This window comes from Gymnoscopelus braueri (genome assembly GCF_963280865.1).
Source record: "Gymnoscopelus braueri genome assembly, chromosome: 9".
Taxonomy (NCBI): domain Eukaryota; kingdom Metazoa; phylum Chordata; class Actinopteri; order Myctophiformes; family Myctophidae; genus Gymnoscopelus; species Gymnoscopelus braueri.
The window spans coordinates 13,548,928-13,563,156 of NC_137610.1; the positions used below are offsets into that span (position 1 = coordinate 13,548,928).

General features: G+C 39.2%; 2 protein-coding genes across 2 annotated transcripts; both read left to right on the top strand.

Annotated features, from left to right (window-relative positions):
- Positions 1–905: 905 nt before the first annotated feature.
- snapc5 (small nuclear RNA activating complex, polypeptide 5) lies at positions 906–3,779 on the top strand. Its single transcript, XM_080437488.1, has 3 exons — positions 906–1,391; positions 2,180–2,260; positions 2,854–3,779. The coding sequence occupies exons 1-3, from the start codon at positions 1,302–1,304 to the stop codon at positions 3,055–3,057; spliced, it is 375 nt and encodes a 124-aa protein (XP_080293614.1). The 5' UTR covers positions 906–1,301; the 3' UTR covers positions 3,058–3,779.
- A 4,504-nt stretch (positions 3,780–8,283) lies between these two features.
- lctlb (lactase-like b) lies at positions 8,284–14,083 on the top strand (the record flags this gene model as incomplete). The annotated part of the gene is made up of 14 exons (XM_080437802.1): positions 8,284–8,410; positions 9,189–9,349; positions 9,527–9,614; positions 9,737–9,846; positions 10,327–10,455; positions 10,645–10,740; positions 10,879–10,933; positions 11,044–11,205; positions 11,312–11,589; positions 12,000–12,126; positions 12,493–12,692; positions 12,938–13,001; positions 13,756–13,800; positions 13,968–14,083. 14 exons carry the CDS (start codon positions 8,284–8,286, stop codon positions 14,081–14,083), a joined length of 1,758 nt encoding a protein of 585 aa, XP_080293928.1.
- Positions 14,084–14,229: the final 146 nt, after the last annotated feature.

Consider the following 14,229-nt stretch of genomic DNA (forward strand, 5'->3'; position numbering starts at 1 on the left):
AACCTAGAATTTAATAGTAAGCATGGCAACCATTGAGAAATGGCAACCAGTGTTGCCAGATTTTGCGAGAGAAATAAGCAACCAGGTCTATGAAAACAAGCCCAAAAGAAGCAGCCCACAGGAACACTTTTGAACCTACTACAAGATCTACAAGCTCACAACGCGCGACGCGTCGTGAGCTTGTAGATCTGCTATTTTCAAAGAAAGATCTTAAAAAATAATGTTACACTTTTTGAAACATTTTAAATACACAAATGGGGTCCCTGGTACAAAATATTTTCAGATCGGTGGCCAAGTTAAGTAGGCTACATTAAAGGAGTAGTTCACCCAAAAAATGGCTTATTTTCTATCAATTGCACACCCCATGAAGCCTTGAATCCATGGATTTATTTTTGTTTTTGTGGTATTCCTAAGCCAATAATTTGATTCCCGTCTCCTACCGGCTAATGTATCCGGTAGGAGACACAAAGTAGATTATTTGTGTCTCCTACCGGACACACACCCGATCATCAAATTATTGGCTTAGGAATGCCACAAAAACAAAAATAAATCCATGAATTCAAGGCTTCATGGGGTGTGCAATTGATAGAAAATAAGATTGTTTTTGGGTGAACTCCTCCTTTAAGGTTTGAGATTGAACCACTGCTTTAGAAACAGTCAAAAAAAACGCAAACTGTCTCCATGAATTGAGTACGTGAGGTCGGACCCCATTTGAAACAAGCCAATGTGGCTTTTCTGGGCTTTTATTGTAATAAATAAAAGCAACTTTACAGACAAACAAGCCCAAAGTCGCTTATAATACAAGTACATGGCAACACCGATGGAGGCCCGTCCCTACAGACTAGAGGGCGTGCGCAGCCTTCTCTGGTCGGAAGTCGGAAACACGTGACTAGCTGGCAGCAAAACATTACCACAAGTGGTTACTAGTTTAGCATCTGCTACTGAAAACAAATGCTTATAAACACTAGCCGAGAGTAGCATGTTAATTTAATTTATTGCATTATCAACCTACACATTGATATGTTACAACAGCACCCACAAATATACACTGAGATAGCAGGCGAAGGCTATAGTTTACCTAGTTTTGCTTCTCATGTATTTTGCGAATGAAGCTACGTTGGTTCGTCGCCTATAGCATCAATACCCGGCGTGTATCTATGGCACACATGTAACGTTACCAGCTTCACTAGTGGTTCTACAGGGTTCTAGCCAAGAGACACTGGTTCCTTTTCATTTCAGACATAACGTTCCTTCGCATTCAGTATCGAGGAATGGTCTGGCCGTGACGCTACCTCGTAAACATGCACAGTCGTCTGCAGGAGCTGAGAAAAGAAGAGGAAACGCTTCTCAAAATCAAAGTGATGCTACAGGACCAGCTGAACAGGCTGAAGGTGAGCTGATGGGTGGTTGATGTTTTTGAGTATTAAGTCTGATCTTTTCTCTGTGCCTCACAGTGGTGGACAAAGTCCTCAGATTTTTGACTTAAGTAAAAGTATCAATACTGCAATGTAGAAATACTCTGTTACAAGTACAAGTCTGGAATTGAAAATGTACTTGAGTAAAAGTACAAAAGTATTGGTATCAAAATTAATGTACTTAAAGTACCAAAAGTAGAAAGTACTCATTATGCAGAATGTCCCATTTCACAAGTTTCCAAATGTATAAAAATCGTTTGAAAATAGCAGATCTATAAGCTCACAATGCGTTGCATCATGAAGCATTGTGAGCTTGTAGATCGGCTATTTTCAAATGGCCGAAATGTATATAGGGCTGAAGCATAACGTATGTTTTCTGTCTTCTGATTCAAATATTTAATATTGATGTATATAAATGTATATTCCTGCTGATTATTGTGTTTTGCATCTTGGCTACATTGAAAATGACTGCTCCTCAACTGTATTCCGAGTTGAAATAAAGGTTATGATGTTTTGTAATTATAATCAAAATCAATATACAATAAGTACAATATTTGTCTCTCAGATGTAGTGGTGTAGAAGTAAAAGTATAGAAAATTGGAAATTCTCCAGTAAAGTAAAAGTACCTCAAAATTGTACTTAAGTACAGTACTTGAGTAAATGTACTTTACACCACTGAAGGTGGTTGATGTTTTTGAGTATTAGTCTGATCTTTTCTGTGCCTCATATGACTTCATATTCACTCTTCACTTGTTGTGTTTCAGTTCGAAGAAGGTGCCTTGAAATCGATCATTAACGCTCAAGCAGATGAAGGTGCCTCGCAGCCCTCTTCCCCAGAAGCTGAGGTAACAATACAAATAAATACATTAAAGATTAGTGTACATAGAATACTTTTAACATCATTTTTAAATATGACATTTTAGTTCGGTCAAAATCTTGCCAATTTCAATAGGGAACAGAGCGAGTGAAATTCTAATAGTAATAATTGGATCGATTAAATCATTGTTCAAAAATAGCAGATCTACAAGCTCATAGCACGGCACCGAGTGCCGCGCTATGAGCTTGTAGATCTGCTATTTTTTTTTTATCGTGAAAATTCGTGAAATTCTTGGAATACATTTTTTTCAAAGCAAACATTTGTAAAATATTTAGTTCCAGGGACTCCCAGAAGCAACAATTTGAGTTACTAATGTCCAAAAAAAAATACAAAAATCAAATATTTGCACACATTTTCATGATTTTTCAAAAAATAGTAGATATACAAGCTCATAGCGCGGCACTCGGTGCCGCGCTATGAGCTTGTATATCTGCTATTTTTGAATAGCCCAAAGAAATCTAAAAATGACACACAGATGCTGCGTTCCCGGTCTTAAAGGGTTAATACAATGGGTGATGAATGGATGTGTTTGTGAACATGGTTTCATTATTGTTATAACAGGTTCGTGTAAGTCTGGACAATGAAAGTGAGATCAACCAGACCAAACTGCTGCTGAGTGCCCCCACAGATTACGATATGGAAGAGGAAGAAGAGGAGGATGATGATGAGGGCGACGAAGGTGATGAAGAGGAGGATGATGTGGAGTTGTTGGACGTGGTGCCTGGCGGGTATGATGAGGAGGAGGGAGACGAAGAGGATTATTGAGACAGCACTCATTGACATTTGCACCAACAAAGAACCACACATTAACAGACTATTCTTTACTCGTTGATTTATTTTGTATGTCACTTAAGAGGTTTAATTTATTCAGGTGGAAGCGATAGCAGTTCCATATGATAAGCTGATGGTAAGTGGAATTTATATACCAGTGGCGTTCCATTATCTGTCATGGAGGACTAGGTTCATACAGTATATTCATTCATTTCATTACACCAGCTGATTTCACCATTTAGCACACTGTCAACCAGAGAATTAATTGGTGAAAACAGCTAATATAGTGTCAGAATGATTGCCTCAATATGCTGGGACCCCCATGGTATGTAAGTGAATACCACCACCATATAGATGGTAACTGTCACAGTGTGATGAAGTACGTAGGTGGTAGTAGTGTTTTTCTCCTTTGCAGAAGTCAAGGCATGTCATGTCTGTTGCATACCGCGTGGTAGAATCGATGTGCCCATTTTCCTGTTATTATGTAGTGTCTCTCACTGGTATGCCATAAGACAGTGTTATGCAGTGCTTGTAGCCTGTTCTTGATTCTGACAAATAGGAATTTTGAACAGCAAAGAGCCTGATATGTGTCTCTGAGCATGAATGTGTCTCCGAGCATGAAAATGTATGGCAGGGCCATATATACGAAAGCAGGGAATCTGCCTTATGTAAATTAGTGATATTCATAAGCACAAAATAAAATGTTTTACCTTGGGTTCAGTTGATTGTTTATTTTTTATTTATTTTTAAATCCATTTCCAGTCTTGATCCAACGGTGACAGTTAACTTAAAGGTTAGGTCTATAATACATTATAATCGGATTTATAATGCATTATAATGTGCTTATAAGGCATTATAACATTCGTTAGAAATGTTTATAATAATGTATGACAACTTATAACAAGGTTTATAACAAATAAGTGCTGGTCATAATGCATTATAAGCTCAGTGGAACAGCACATAACTACCATAACTTTGTTATAAAGTGTCTTTGTTATAAGTTATTATGCATAATTATGAACAATTATAATGAGTGTTATGAAGCATTATAATGCATTATGATGCATTAGAAATGTGATTATAATGCATTATAGACCCAACTTAAGTAAAGTGTTACCTGGTAGTTATAATGTGCTGTTCCACTGAGGTTATAATGGATTATGCAGCACTTATAAATTATATTATTATAGATTATAATACATCACAAACCATGTTATAAGTTATACATAATTATAAACATTTATAACAAGTGTTATAGACCCGACCTTAAAGGAGAATACCGGACAAATTAAGTGTTGTCTTTGATGTCTCGTTACTCACCGACCGACGTGAAAAGTGGCGTTCTTTTTTTCCATAGATTCCCCTGTCGTCATTTTTTAAACCCCCTCCGTTGTCATAATGGGAGCGCGTGGGTTAGGGAGATTCGTCTATTATAACCGACGCAAAGTTGTATTTTTCTCTACTGCTAGTCATTGTGGAGTCATTGTGCTTGTTTCCAGAACCTGGCAACACGAGTTGCCAGGTTCTGGAAAGAAACAAGCATCCAGTGTTAAATCGTTCGCCATTAACGGTGGCCTCGCAGGAATTTTCAACGCATGTTTGACTATCATGAGACTCCACAATGACTAGCAGTAGAGAAAAATACAACTTTGCGTCGGTTATAATAGACGAATCTCCCTAACCCACGCGCTCCCATTATGACAACGGAGGGGGTTTAAAAAATGACGACAGGGGAATCTATGGAAAAAAAGAACGCCACTTTTCACGTCGGTCGGTGAGTAACGAGACATCAAAGACAACACTTAATTTGTCCGGTATTCTCCTTTAATATAAAGTCTTACCCAAAATATTGACCACATATTGTGACAATGGTATCAGTCAATATTTGCAGATGTTATGTTTTTTTTGGGGGGGCTTTTTTTTGCCTTTATTGATAGTTCATGTAGAGATTGACAGGAGACAGGGAGTGACACATAGCAAAGGTAGTCGGGATCGGGATTCGAACCCGCGACACGCTGTCAGGGCTTTAGAGCCTCTATGTGGTATGCGCCTGGACCGCTAGGTCAGCGGGCGCCTCGAAGTCATGTTTCTTTTGCAGTATCTGAATCAATAATAATTAACTATAATAATTAAATAAATGGGGTGGGTACAGTTGTTCACCTAAAATATATTGAGAGCAAAATGTGTTTATTGATATAACTACTTACCCATTACCTGAGTAACTGCCATTTGTTTTCTGTCAATTCCCCGGCTCCTGCAATGGTGATAGATGTAGGATATCGTTGCTGTTGGGTGGAAACCTTGTATGTCCAAAACTGTTCATGTTTTATTATTTTAAAAAACATTTTGAAATAGTGAAAATAGCGTTGTGAGCTTGTGGATCTTGTATTTTCACTACTTTTGTGCGACGCTCTTGTATGATGAAGTAGGCCATTCATTTACGAATGTTTACTTAAGTTGAAATATGGGCGGTCCGGGCACCTAGGCTCCAATGTAGACTGACAGCGGTAACTGGTTTGAGTCCCAATCCCTACGGCCTTTTGTTGCATGTCACTCTCCATCTCTCTCTCCCCGTTTCCTGTCTATCTACACTAAACTATCAATAAAGGCATAAGAAGCCCCCCCCGAAAAAAAAGAAAAGAAAACTTAAGTTGAAATATGGAGATAAAAGGTTGACAGCAATATATGAAGGAATATGAAGGGAAATCGTCACTGTTGGGTTGAAACCTTGTATGTCCAAAACCTTTTCAGAAAATGGAAGAAAGAACCTGTGTTCCAATGGATCCACTGTAGTTATTAATTAGTCACAAGCTCTTGTCATTGGTTAAATATTCATAAAACCCACAGACAGACCTATCCACTTAAACGTATACACATACAGTATATATTTTTAAATCGCAGAATTAGCTGATTTACAGGGATTTATTAATAGAGCTTGTAGATTGGCTATATACGCTACTTTTGCGTGATACTGTTGTACAATGAAGTTGGGTATTAATTTATTAAAAAGATAAACAGATATAAGGTTTTTGTCCGACAGCAACATTATGACACATAATGTTCGTAACCCAGTTAAATGAGCTCACAATACTGTACAAGTAGAACTTTTTTTTAAATGTTATTTAGGAAAATTAAAATGTGGTTATTTTTTAAATAATTGTTGATTCTGTTGTTAAAATGGTGCCAATACTTCTGGAGGTATGACAATATCTGAGATTTTTGCGCAGCATTTACAACATAAATGATGCATCATGGGGCAAGCAGACGAAGACAGAAATCGGCCTCCTTTCCACAGGTCTACTAAAATCTGTGTTATACTTGTGTCATTCCTCCCCTAACGTGGCCTAGCCACCACGTTTTGCAAATGCATAATGCAGTGCAAACACTTTCCACCAGCAAACCGTTCAGCATTTTCTAAACAGCCAAAACAATGCAGAGAGCCTCACAATGAGATTTGCTTTCGCATGGAGAGCAGAGACAACTCTGTGGAAGGGTGGTGCAGTAGGTGATGTACAATAGAGATTCCACCAATTGATATACAGCTTTCCACATTGTCCTGAGGTTCACCCAGGTACTTCAGTGTACACTTTGGACTCCTGCTCGTCAACACCTCATAAGGCACACAGCTAACTGGGTAACAAATCTTGATGACTTATTCACTATAGCTGCAAAGAAATAGTATTCATTCATTGTATGATTGTCATACAGTATTGTTAGTGGCAAGACTTGTTTTTTTGGTCACATACTGTAGGGCTGCTTCTGGAGTTCGCATGTAGTTGAAGTTTGCCTTTCAGTAATAAAAAATGTCTAAGGAGAGATGACATAAAACAGACAAAATGTTAGTTAAGAGAGAAAAGGGATCTCATGAATGAAGTCCCAAATTCTGCCTTGCCTTTTTGCTGCTAAGTGATTGTGTGGCCCCACGATTGTTACCGAGACAAGTGGCAGTGCTGTTTGGTCAACTTTAATTACTATACACTACAGTATATACTTTTACTTTTTAATTAACCTCTATTTTGCACCTTTTCAATTGGTTTTCGATGAATGGCCTCAAACTACCAGAGCTCTGCTAAAGAATTATTCTAAAATGTATCTAACTCATTGGACACTTTTGTCTCTATTCTAGGATTTGTTAACCATCAGTAGAACTGATTATACACATTTTAATTGAAATTACACATATATACTTACATACAATATATCTTGTCAATATGAAATATGACTGAGCTTATAAGGTTTTGCTTCCGAAAGTAGAAGATTATTTTAATTTTGAAATTACACTCATGGATTTGTGATTCATAGATTAAATCATTTGCTTTTACATGTTGTTGAACATAAAGAATAGATCAGATGAGGCTATGTTGACAACTTCATTTCAGACTAATTGTACTATCTAAGTAGCTCAGTGTACTGTGCTTAATTTATACTCAGTCGTACAATGGTGTCGCACAACTAAGTATAAATCAGATTTTATTCCTCCATTGTTTATGTGCTAGTATACAATAAACATATCGGCCTCGCCAACATTAACTTTGCTTACAGAAGTGAAACCGTACTTTGTAAAGGATCTGTCCACCTCAGCAAAATTAACTCACAGTCCATTGAGTCTGAATAGGAGCATTTAGCTCTGCATTATGAACATGAGACCCACTGTATAGTCCACTACGCTAGATGCTTCCAGGCTGTTTGATGGCAGTTCAGCCAGATTTAGAAATTATTTCACTTTCTTTTCCAGCAAGAGAGTGAGTGAGTGAGTGAGTGAGTGAGTGAGTGAGTGAGTGAGTGAGTGAGTGAGTGAGTGAGTGAGTGAGTGAGTGAGTGAATGAGAGTGTGAGTGTGAGTGTGAGTGTGAGTGTGAGTGTGAGTGTGAGTGTGAGTGTGTGTGTGTGTGTGTGTGTGTGTGTGTGTGTGTGTGTGTGAGAGAGAGACCATGTGTACACCTGCATGTCTGTGTACAGACCAGCTCAGTTATACGTAGTTCCGATATAGTATTCTAGTAGTCTGTGCGTAGAGCATGACATGCAGGCATATGCCTTGACTATGTGCACTCTTGGAAACATCATTGATTTTTTTGTTTTTGTCCTAGGCCAGTCTTGTTATATAGGCCATTATAAGTTGTGGTGTAGGGCGATGTGATGCTGAGATGTTTTCCTCTGTATGTAAAGGTCAGTGAGTTACTGGAGAACGACACAGTGACTGTGCTGCAAGCTCAGGAGTACCATGCTGCCCCGCTGTGCGGCCACCGTGTGCCATGTGCTTGTGTTGGTGCTGTGTCTGTCTGCGGCTGAGGAGTTCGACTGGACAAAGAACGAACGAGGCTCCTTCTATTATGGCACTTTTCCAACTGGTATGAGCACTCAGAAAGTTCTGAGCAAGTGAGATGCTTGCTGTGTTTATTGGCATGAATTATGATATTTTAGATGTATGTTATTTTTTAGGCTGATCTCCCAGTGGCTTCAACACCTGGTCTTCAGGTGACACTTGGTTTTCTATCCTATTAGGTAGTTAACACTTAAGCCCTAGCTATATAGTTTGGTGCAGAGGTGGGACAAAGTCCCTGTTTTGCAAGTCCAAGTAGAGTCTCAAGTCAAGACCGTCAAGTCCCAAGTCAAGTCCAAGTTCAAGTTTCGAGTCCCAAACAAGTCATAATGCCAATTAATAATATGTTAAAATTTACATAAATCGTGTGCATTTTTCACAATTTGTATTCAGGTTTCTTCCAGTCCAACAGAACGTAGTGCTGATACGGTACTTTTAATTCCCTCCTTGAGGACAGGGTACATATAACGCAGCTGTTTTACATGTCACGGTAATCATCTTAATTCATGCAACTGAGGTAGTACTGAGGCAGCACACAGCAGTGGTTCAGGAGGTAAGACGGCCGCCTGTGATTGAACGCTTAACTGCTCCCCAGGCACAGCTCAGAAGCTGCCCACTGGTCCGAATACTTAGGATTGGGTTAAATGCAGAAGACAAATCCCAGATATGTGCAAAATGTACTTGACCTTTGAAATGTCCTTCCTGGTAAATAGAAAACCTCTGAGGATCGGTGTTGGGAACCACTGTCTAAGTCTTATATCTCTGTTGCTGCTGCTGCTGCTAACATTTGCTGCTGATGTTGTTAGGATTTTCGTGGGGTGCCGGCAGTTCAGCCTATCAAACAGAAGGAGCCTGGGACAAAGATGGAAAAGGACTGAGCATCTGGGACGTCTTCTCACACAAGAAAGGCAAAATCCAACGGAATGACACTGGAGACTCTTCTTGTGAGGGCTACTACAAACTCAAGGTGCAATGATTAATACACAAACCAACTATGTAAACACTGGACATCCACTTTTTACCTCACTTTTTTATACCCTGCCTGCGTATATATGTGTGAGATGGAGAAGATAGGGTGGGGATTAAAATAAAGTAAAGTAAAGCTTCTGTAAACCACTCTTCTGTGTGTCTATCTACTGTATAGGATGACGTGGCTTTGATAAGGGAGCTGAAGCTGAACCACTATCGTTTCTCCATTTCCTGGCCCAGGCTTATTCCCACTGGGATCAAGTGTGAGTGGCCGATGACTGACCAAGTCTTTATAGAATACACTGTGTCACTTACATGTCACTTACAGTTCTTTATCTATAGCTTTATGTTTTAAATATACTCTACATTGTGACTTCTTTTTCAGCTGACCATGTGAATGAAAAGGGAATTAGGTACTATGATGAGCTGATTGACAATCTGCTGGAGAATAAAATCACTCCCATTGTCACCCTATACCACTGGGATCTTCCACAGGTGGGCATATCCCATACAGTAAAAATATATAAAAATGTTTTCTAAATTTGACAAATGTATGGACACTTCTACATACAGTAAAGGAAAATGTTATAAAAAATGGTAAATGGTGCATATAGCACCTTTATCCAAGCTACTTTACAATGTGCATTACATTCACCCACTCACACTAGCATTCACACACCGATGGTGGAAGAAACCATACAAGGCACCAACTTGCTCATCAGGAGCAGTTTGGGGTTCAGTGTCAAGACACTTCGACACAAAGAGCCGTCTAGGAACTTTCCGTTTCCTAGGCAGCCGCTCTAACATCAATGGGCCTAAACAGCATTTTCCATGCATGTAAAATACTGTAGGGCCTATGTTTTTGCTGTAAAAAATAACCCTATAACCCCAGCCTATTTGACTTATATACTATGGTATTGCATGATAATTCATTTGAAGTTGACTGACGTATCTTCCTCCTAATGCTTTTTCTAGTTCTTGCAAGAGAAATACGGTGGATGGCAGAATATCAGCATGGCCAATCATTTCAATGACTTTGCTAACCTGTGCTTTGAAAGATTTGGCAACAGAGTGAAATACTGGGTTACCTTCAACAACCCGTGGGTATGTGCACTTCACATTATCATTCTGTAACTTTAGGACAGACAGTTTTTCCATGCACACACACACTCACACACACACATTATATATGTATATAGTTAGTATACAGTTATACAAAAACATATACTTATGGTTATATATAATTGCAAGTATTTTAATGTTGTAATGCAATGACATTCCATTCCACTTCAGTCAGTAGCAGTTGAAGGCTATGAGACTGGAGAGCATGCTCCTGGATTGAAGCTGAGAGGAACTGGGGCCTACAGGGCAGCTCATCACATTATTAAGGTAGGACATTTGAAATGGTTTCTATTCCTTAAAAAAACTTTAATTATTTCAGCTAATAATAAAAGAAAGAAATAATAACTCATATTAAATTGAAATATTATTGAAAAAAGTATTTTATTTTATTTATTTTCTGAAAAGGCACATGCTAAAGTTTGGCATACATACGATACACAGTGGAGGGGCAAACAAAAAGGTAAACCAAGACAACTGCATTCAGAGAGTTTGCATTCTTTGGCACTGTATTTTCCTATCAGCAGTACAATATATGGGTACTTTAAAGAGCTACTGCCTGCGTGTTTGCAGGTCTGGTCGGTATCTCTCTGTCCGGGGACTGGGGAGAGCCAGTGGATCTCAGCAACCAGAAAGACATTGAGGCAGCTGAGAGATACGTCCAGTTCTACCTGGGCTGGTTTGCCACACCCATCTTTCATGGAGACTACCCTCAAGTCATGAAAGACTTTATTGGCAAGATACATTGCATTTAGCCCATCAGAGATTACATCATTGAACAGTGGCATTAGTTATATCAAGAACCTATCATTAACTATGTGTATTCCTTTGCTGTGTCCAGGAAGAAAGAGTGCTCAGCAGGGCCTGGGGACTTCTCGTCTGCCCACATTCTCCTCACAAGAAAAGGGCTACATCAAAGGGACCTGTGATTTCCTCGGCGTTGGTCATTTTACCACCCGTTACATCACCCAGAAGAACTACCCTTCAGGTCGCAGCGGTAGCAGTTACTTCACAGACCGTGACCTGGCAGAGTTGGTGGACCCACGTTGGCCAGACCCAGGCTCTGAGTGGCTGTACGCTGTGCCCTGGGGATTCAGACGCCTGCTCAACTTTGTCAAGGTAGATTGTGTATGGGGGCGGCAATGGCATCAGGTGATGCCATTGCCTTGTTGTTGCAAAGAGCAAGTCAGTGTTGTTATTATAGCAAAGATATAGCATTAAGAAAACCATATGATACAAATTGTAACTTGATGTACAGTATGTGATGGAGGGCAGGGAAAATCTGATTCCACCCCACTCCATGTAAACTTTAATTAAGAAAGTGGGCTCCATCTAAAGATATAGATACACTTACAAACAAATCAACATCTTTTGTTCTACATCTCTCGATTCTGTCCTTGACCCTTGATCAGTTTTTTTGTTTTACCTAAAAATCTATTTAGAGCAGCCTACTGATCATTCCCAACCAGTTTCATGAATATAGAATATAAGATGACTTAACAGTATGTTGCATTTGTTCCTCTGTGTAGACTCAGTATGGGAACCCAATGATTTACGTGACAGAGAATGGGGTGTCAGAGAAGATGGTGTGCACAGAGCTCTGTGATGACTGGAGAATAACATATTATAAAGACTACATAAATGAGATGCTGAAAGGTGAGTTAACACCATAATGTACAGCTGGGTGGTGACACCTGGAATTTGACACAAATACAAAGTGTCAACATTTTAATACTTCATAAAGAATATTTAAAACAACGGTTAAAATCTCAATAGTTTTTTGTATCAGTCTCTCCAGTTAGTCTATTTATTTATCTGAATGTATCAACAGTTTTCTCAATGTTTTGTATTACTAATGCGATACCAAATTTGCATGCCCAGCCATTTCGGCAAAGATATCAAAGCGTTCTAATTATACTGAGATTGCATGATACATGAAAAGAAACATCATTTTAAGCATTGATGTTATGTGGCTATTGAAATTTCATTATCACAGCTATTCTTCACTCTGCTTCTTCTCAGCCATCAAAGATGGTGTCAATGTGAGAGGCTACACAGCATGGTCCCTGCTGGACAAGTTTGAGTGGGACGAGGGCTACTCAGAGAGGTTTGGCCTGTACTATGTGGATTTCAGGGACAAGAGCAAGCCCCGCTATCCAAAGGCCTCTGTTCAGTACTACAAGCGTATCATCAGCTCAAACGGATTCCCCAATCAGAGAGAGGTAAGAAGATGGTATGGTTAAAGTATTCCCTCAGCTCTCTCTTTACTTTGTCCACTTTGGGTACCTAGAAAAGCGCTATATAAATCCTATGTATTATTATTACTTTCTATCTACACTCACACACAATGTCTTTCCTGAATATTAGGACCTTCCATACGTTGTATGAAATAAACAGAAGCAATGATGAGTAACTTCCGTCTGATTAAACTTTTAAATAAGTGTAAACTGCTTTTAACTCCTCCCAGGTGGAGAACTGGAGGAGGAAGGCCACTGAGGCATGCTCCTCCAGCAACCAGCTCCTAGCTGCAGGTCAGTGCAACTATCTCATCCTTATCCTTGCTCTTCAGCAGGAAAAGGAGGTAACTAGCTGGGGTAAACAAATAAAGATTCTGACTCAAAATAGTCACAACATATTGAGAAATTGATTAAATAATTGAATCAAATCATAGGAATACAATGATCAGTAATAGGTGTTCATGTCCCTTCTTAGAACACAATGGACAAATTGTGCTATTAGGCGAGGCTGAAAAAAGAAAAACTAAAAAGGTTACCAAAATCTCTAACAGGATATTTCTTTGTTTGCCCCTCCAGCTAGAAGAAAGTCCAAGGAACATGCAGAAATGCCAAAGGTTTGGCCTGTGCATGATGAAGTTTAGGAACTTAAGGGCTGCATGTCTTTCATTGACCTATCTTGGGTATGGAAGATTTTTTGCCTTGCCTTTTTTTCTGCTACTGTAAATGATTGTGTGGCTTTAAGATACTGAGTGAAGCGTTGGTATCTGAACAACAATGTTGTGTCTTTTTATACCTCTTATGTACATTACATTGTGCTGCAGCTTTTTTTCCTGACCCAACAACTTGATAGTGTGCCTTAAAATCAGTTTGCCACCTTCAGGCTGTGCTTTTCACCCCTGCAGCAGCTTTGCTATCACGTCTATCAGCATACACGCATTAAAAAATACAGTACCATCTGTGGAACTTCTGTGCAATGCATGCAGGCAGTTCTCAAAGGGTTAATATGCCTTGGTTCAACTCTGAGTATCTTCTCTCTCTTCATTATTAGAGGAACAGCGGAGTTCTGCTGCCAATATTCTAAGACTTATACATGGTAAGAAATCCCTCATGATCATTAATCTGAAAAAACAAGTGACTTAGTAGTGGTCAAATATATATATGATTAACCCTTTGAGTGCTGTGCTTGAGCATAACTAGTCTGCTTCATGAGCACACAGTGAGTCATGCATTACATTACTGTGTTGTTTGTGCGCTTTTCAGACCCCCTGACCAGCCACATGGAGATGGTGACTGAGATAGTCGTCCCCACTATCTGTACCCTGTGTATTTTGCTCAGTGCCGTCTTTCTCATGTTCCTGCTGAGGAGGAGGAACTAGAAAACAGCTCTCGAAGTGTGCATGTTTACAGTACCACACTTACATTTCTTCAATGTTCAGCGTGAAAACAAATACTTTTACTATTACTCCAGCTGGATGGGTTTGCTGTACAACCAGATATTGCATTAGCCTTTAACTTATTTTCT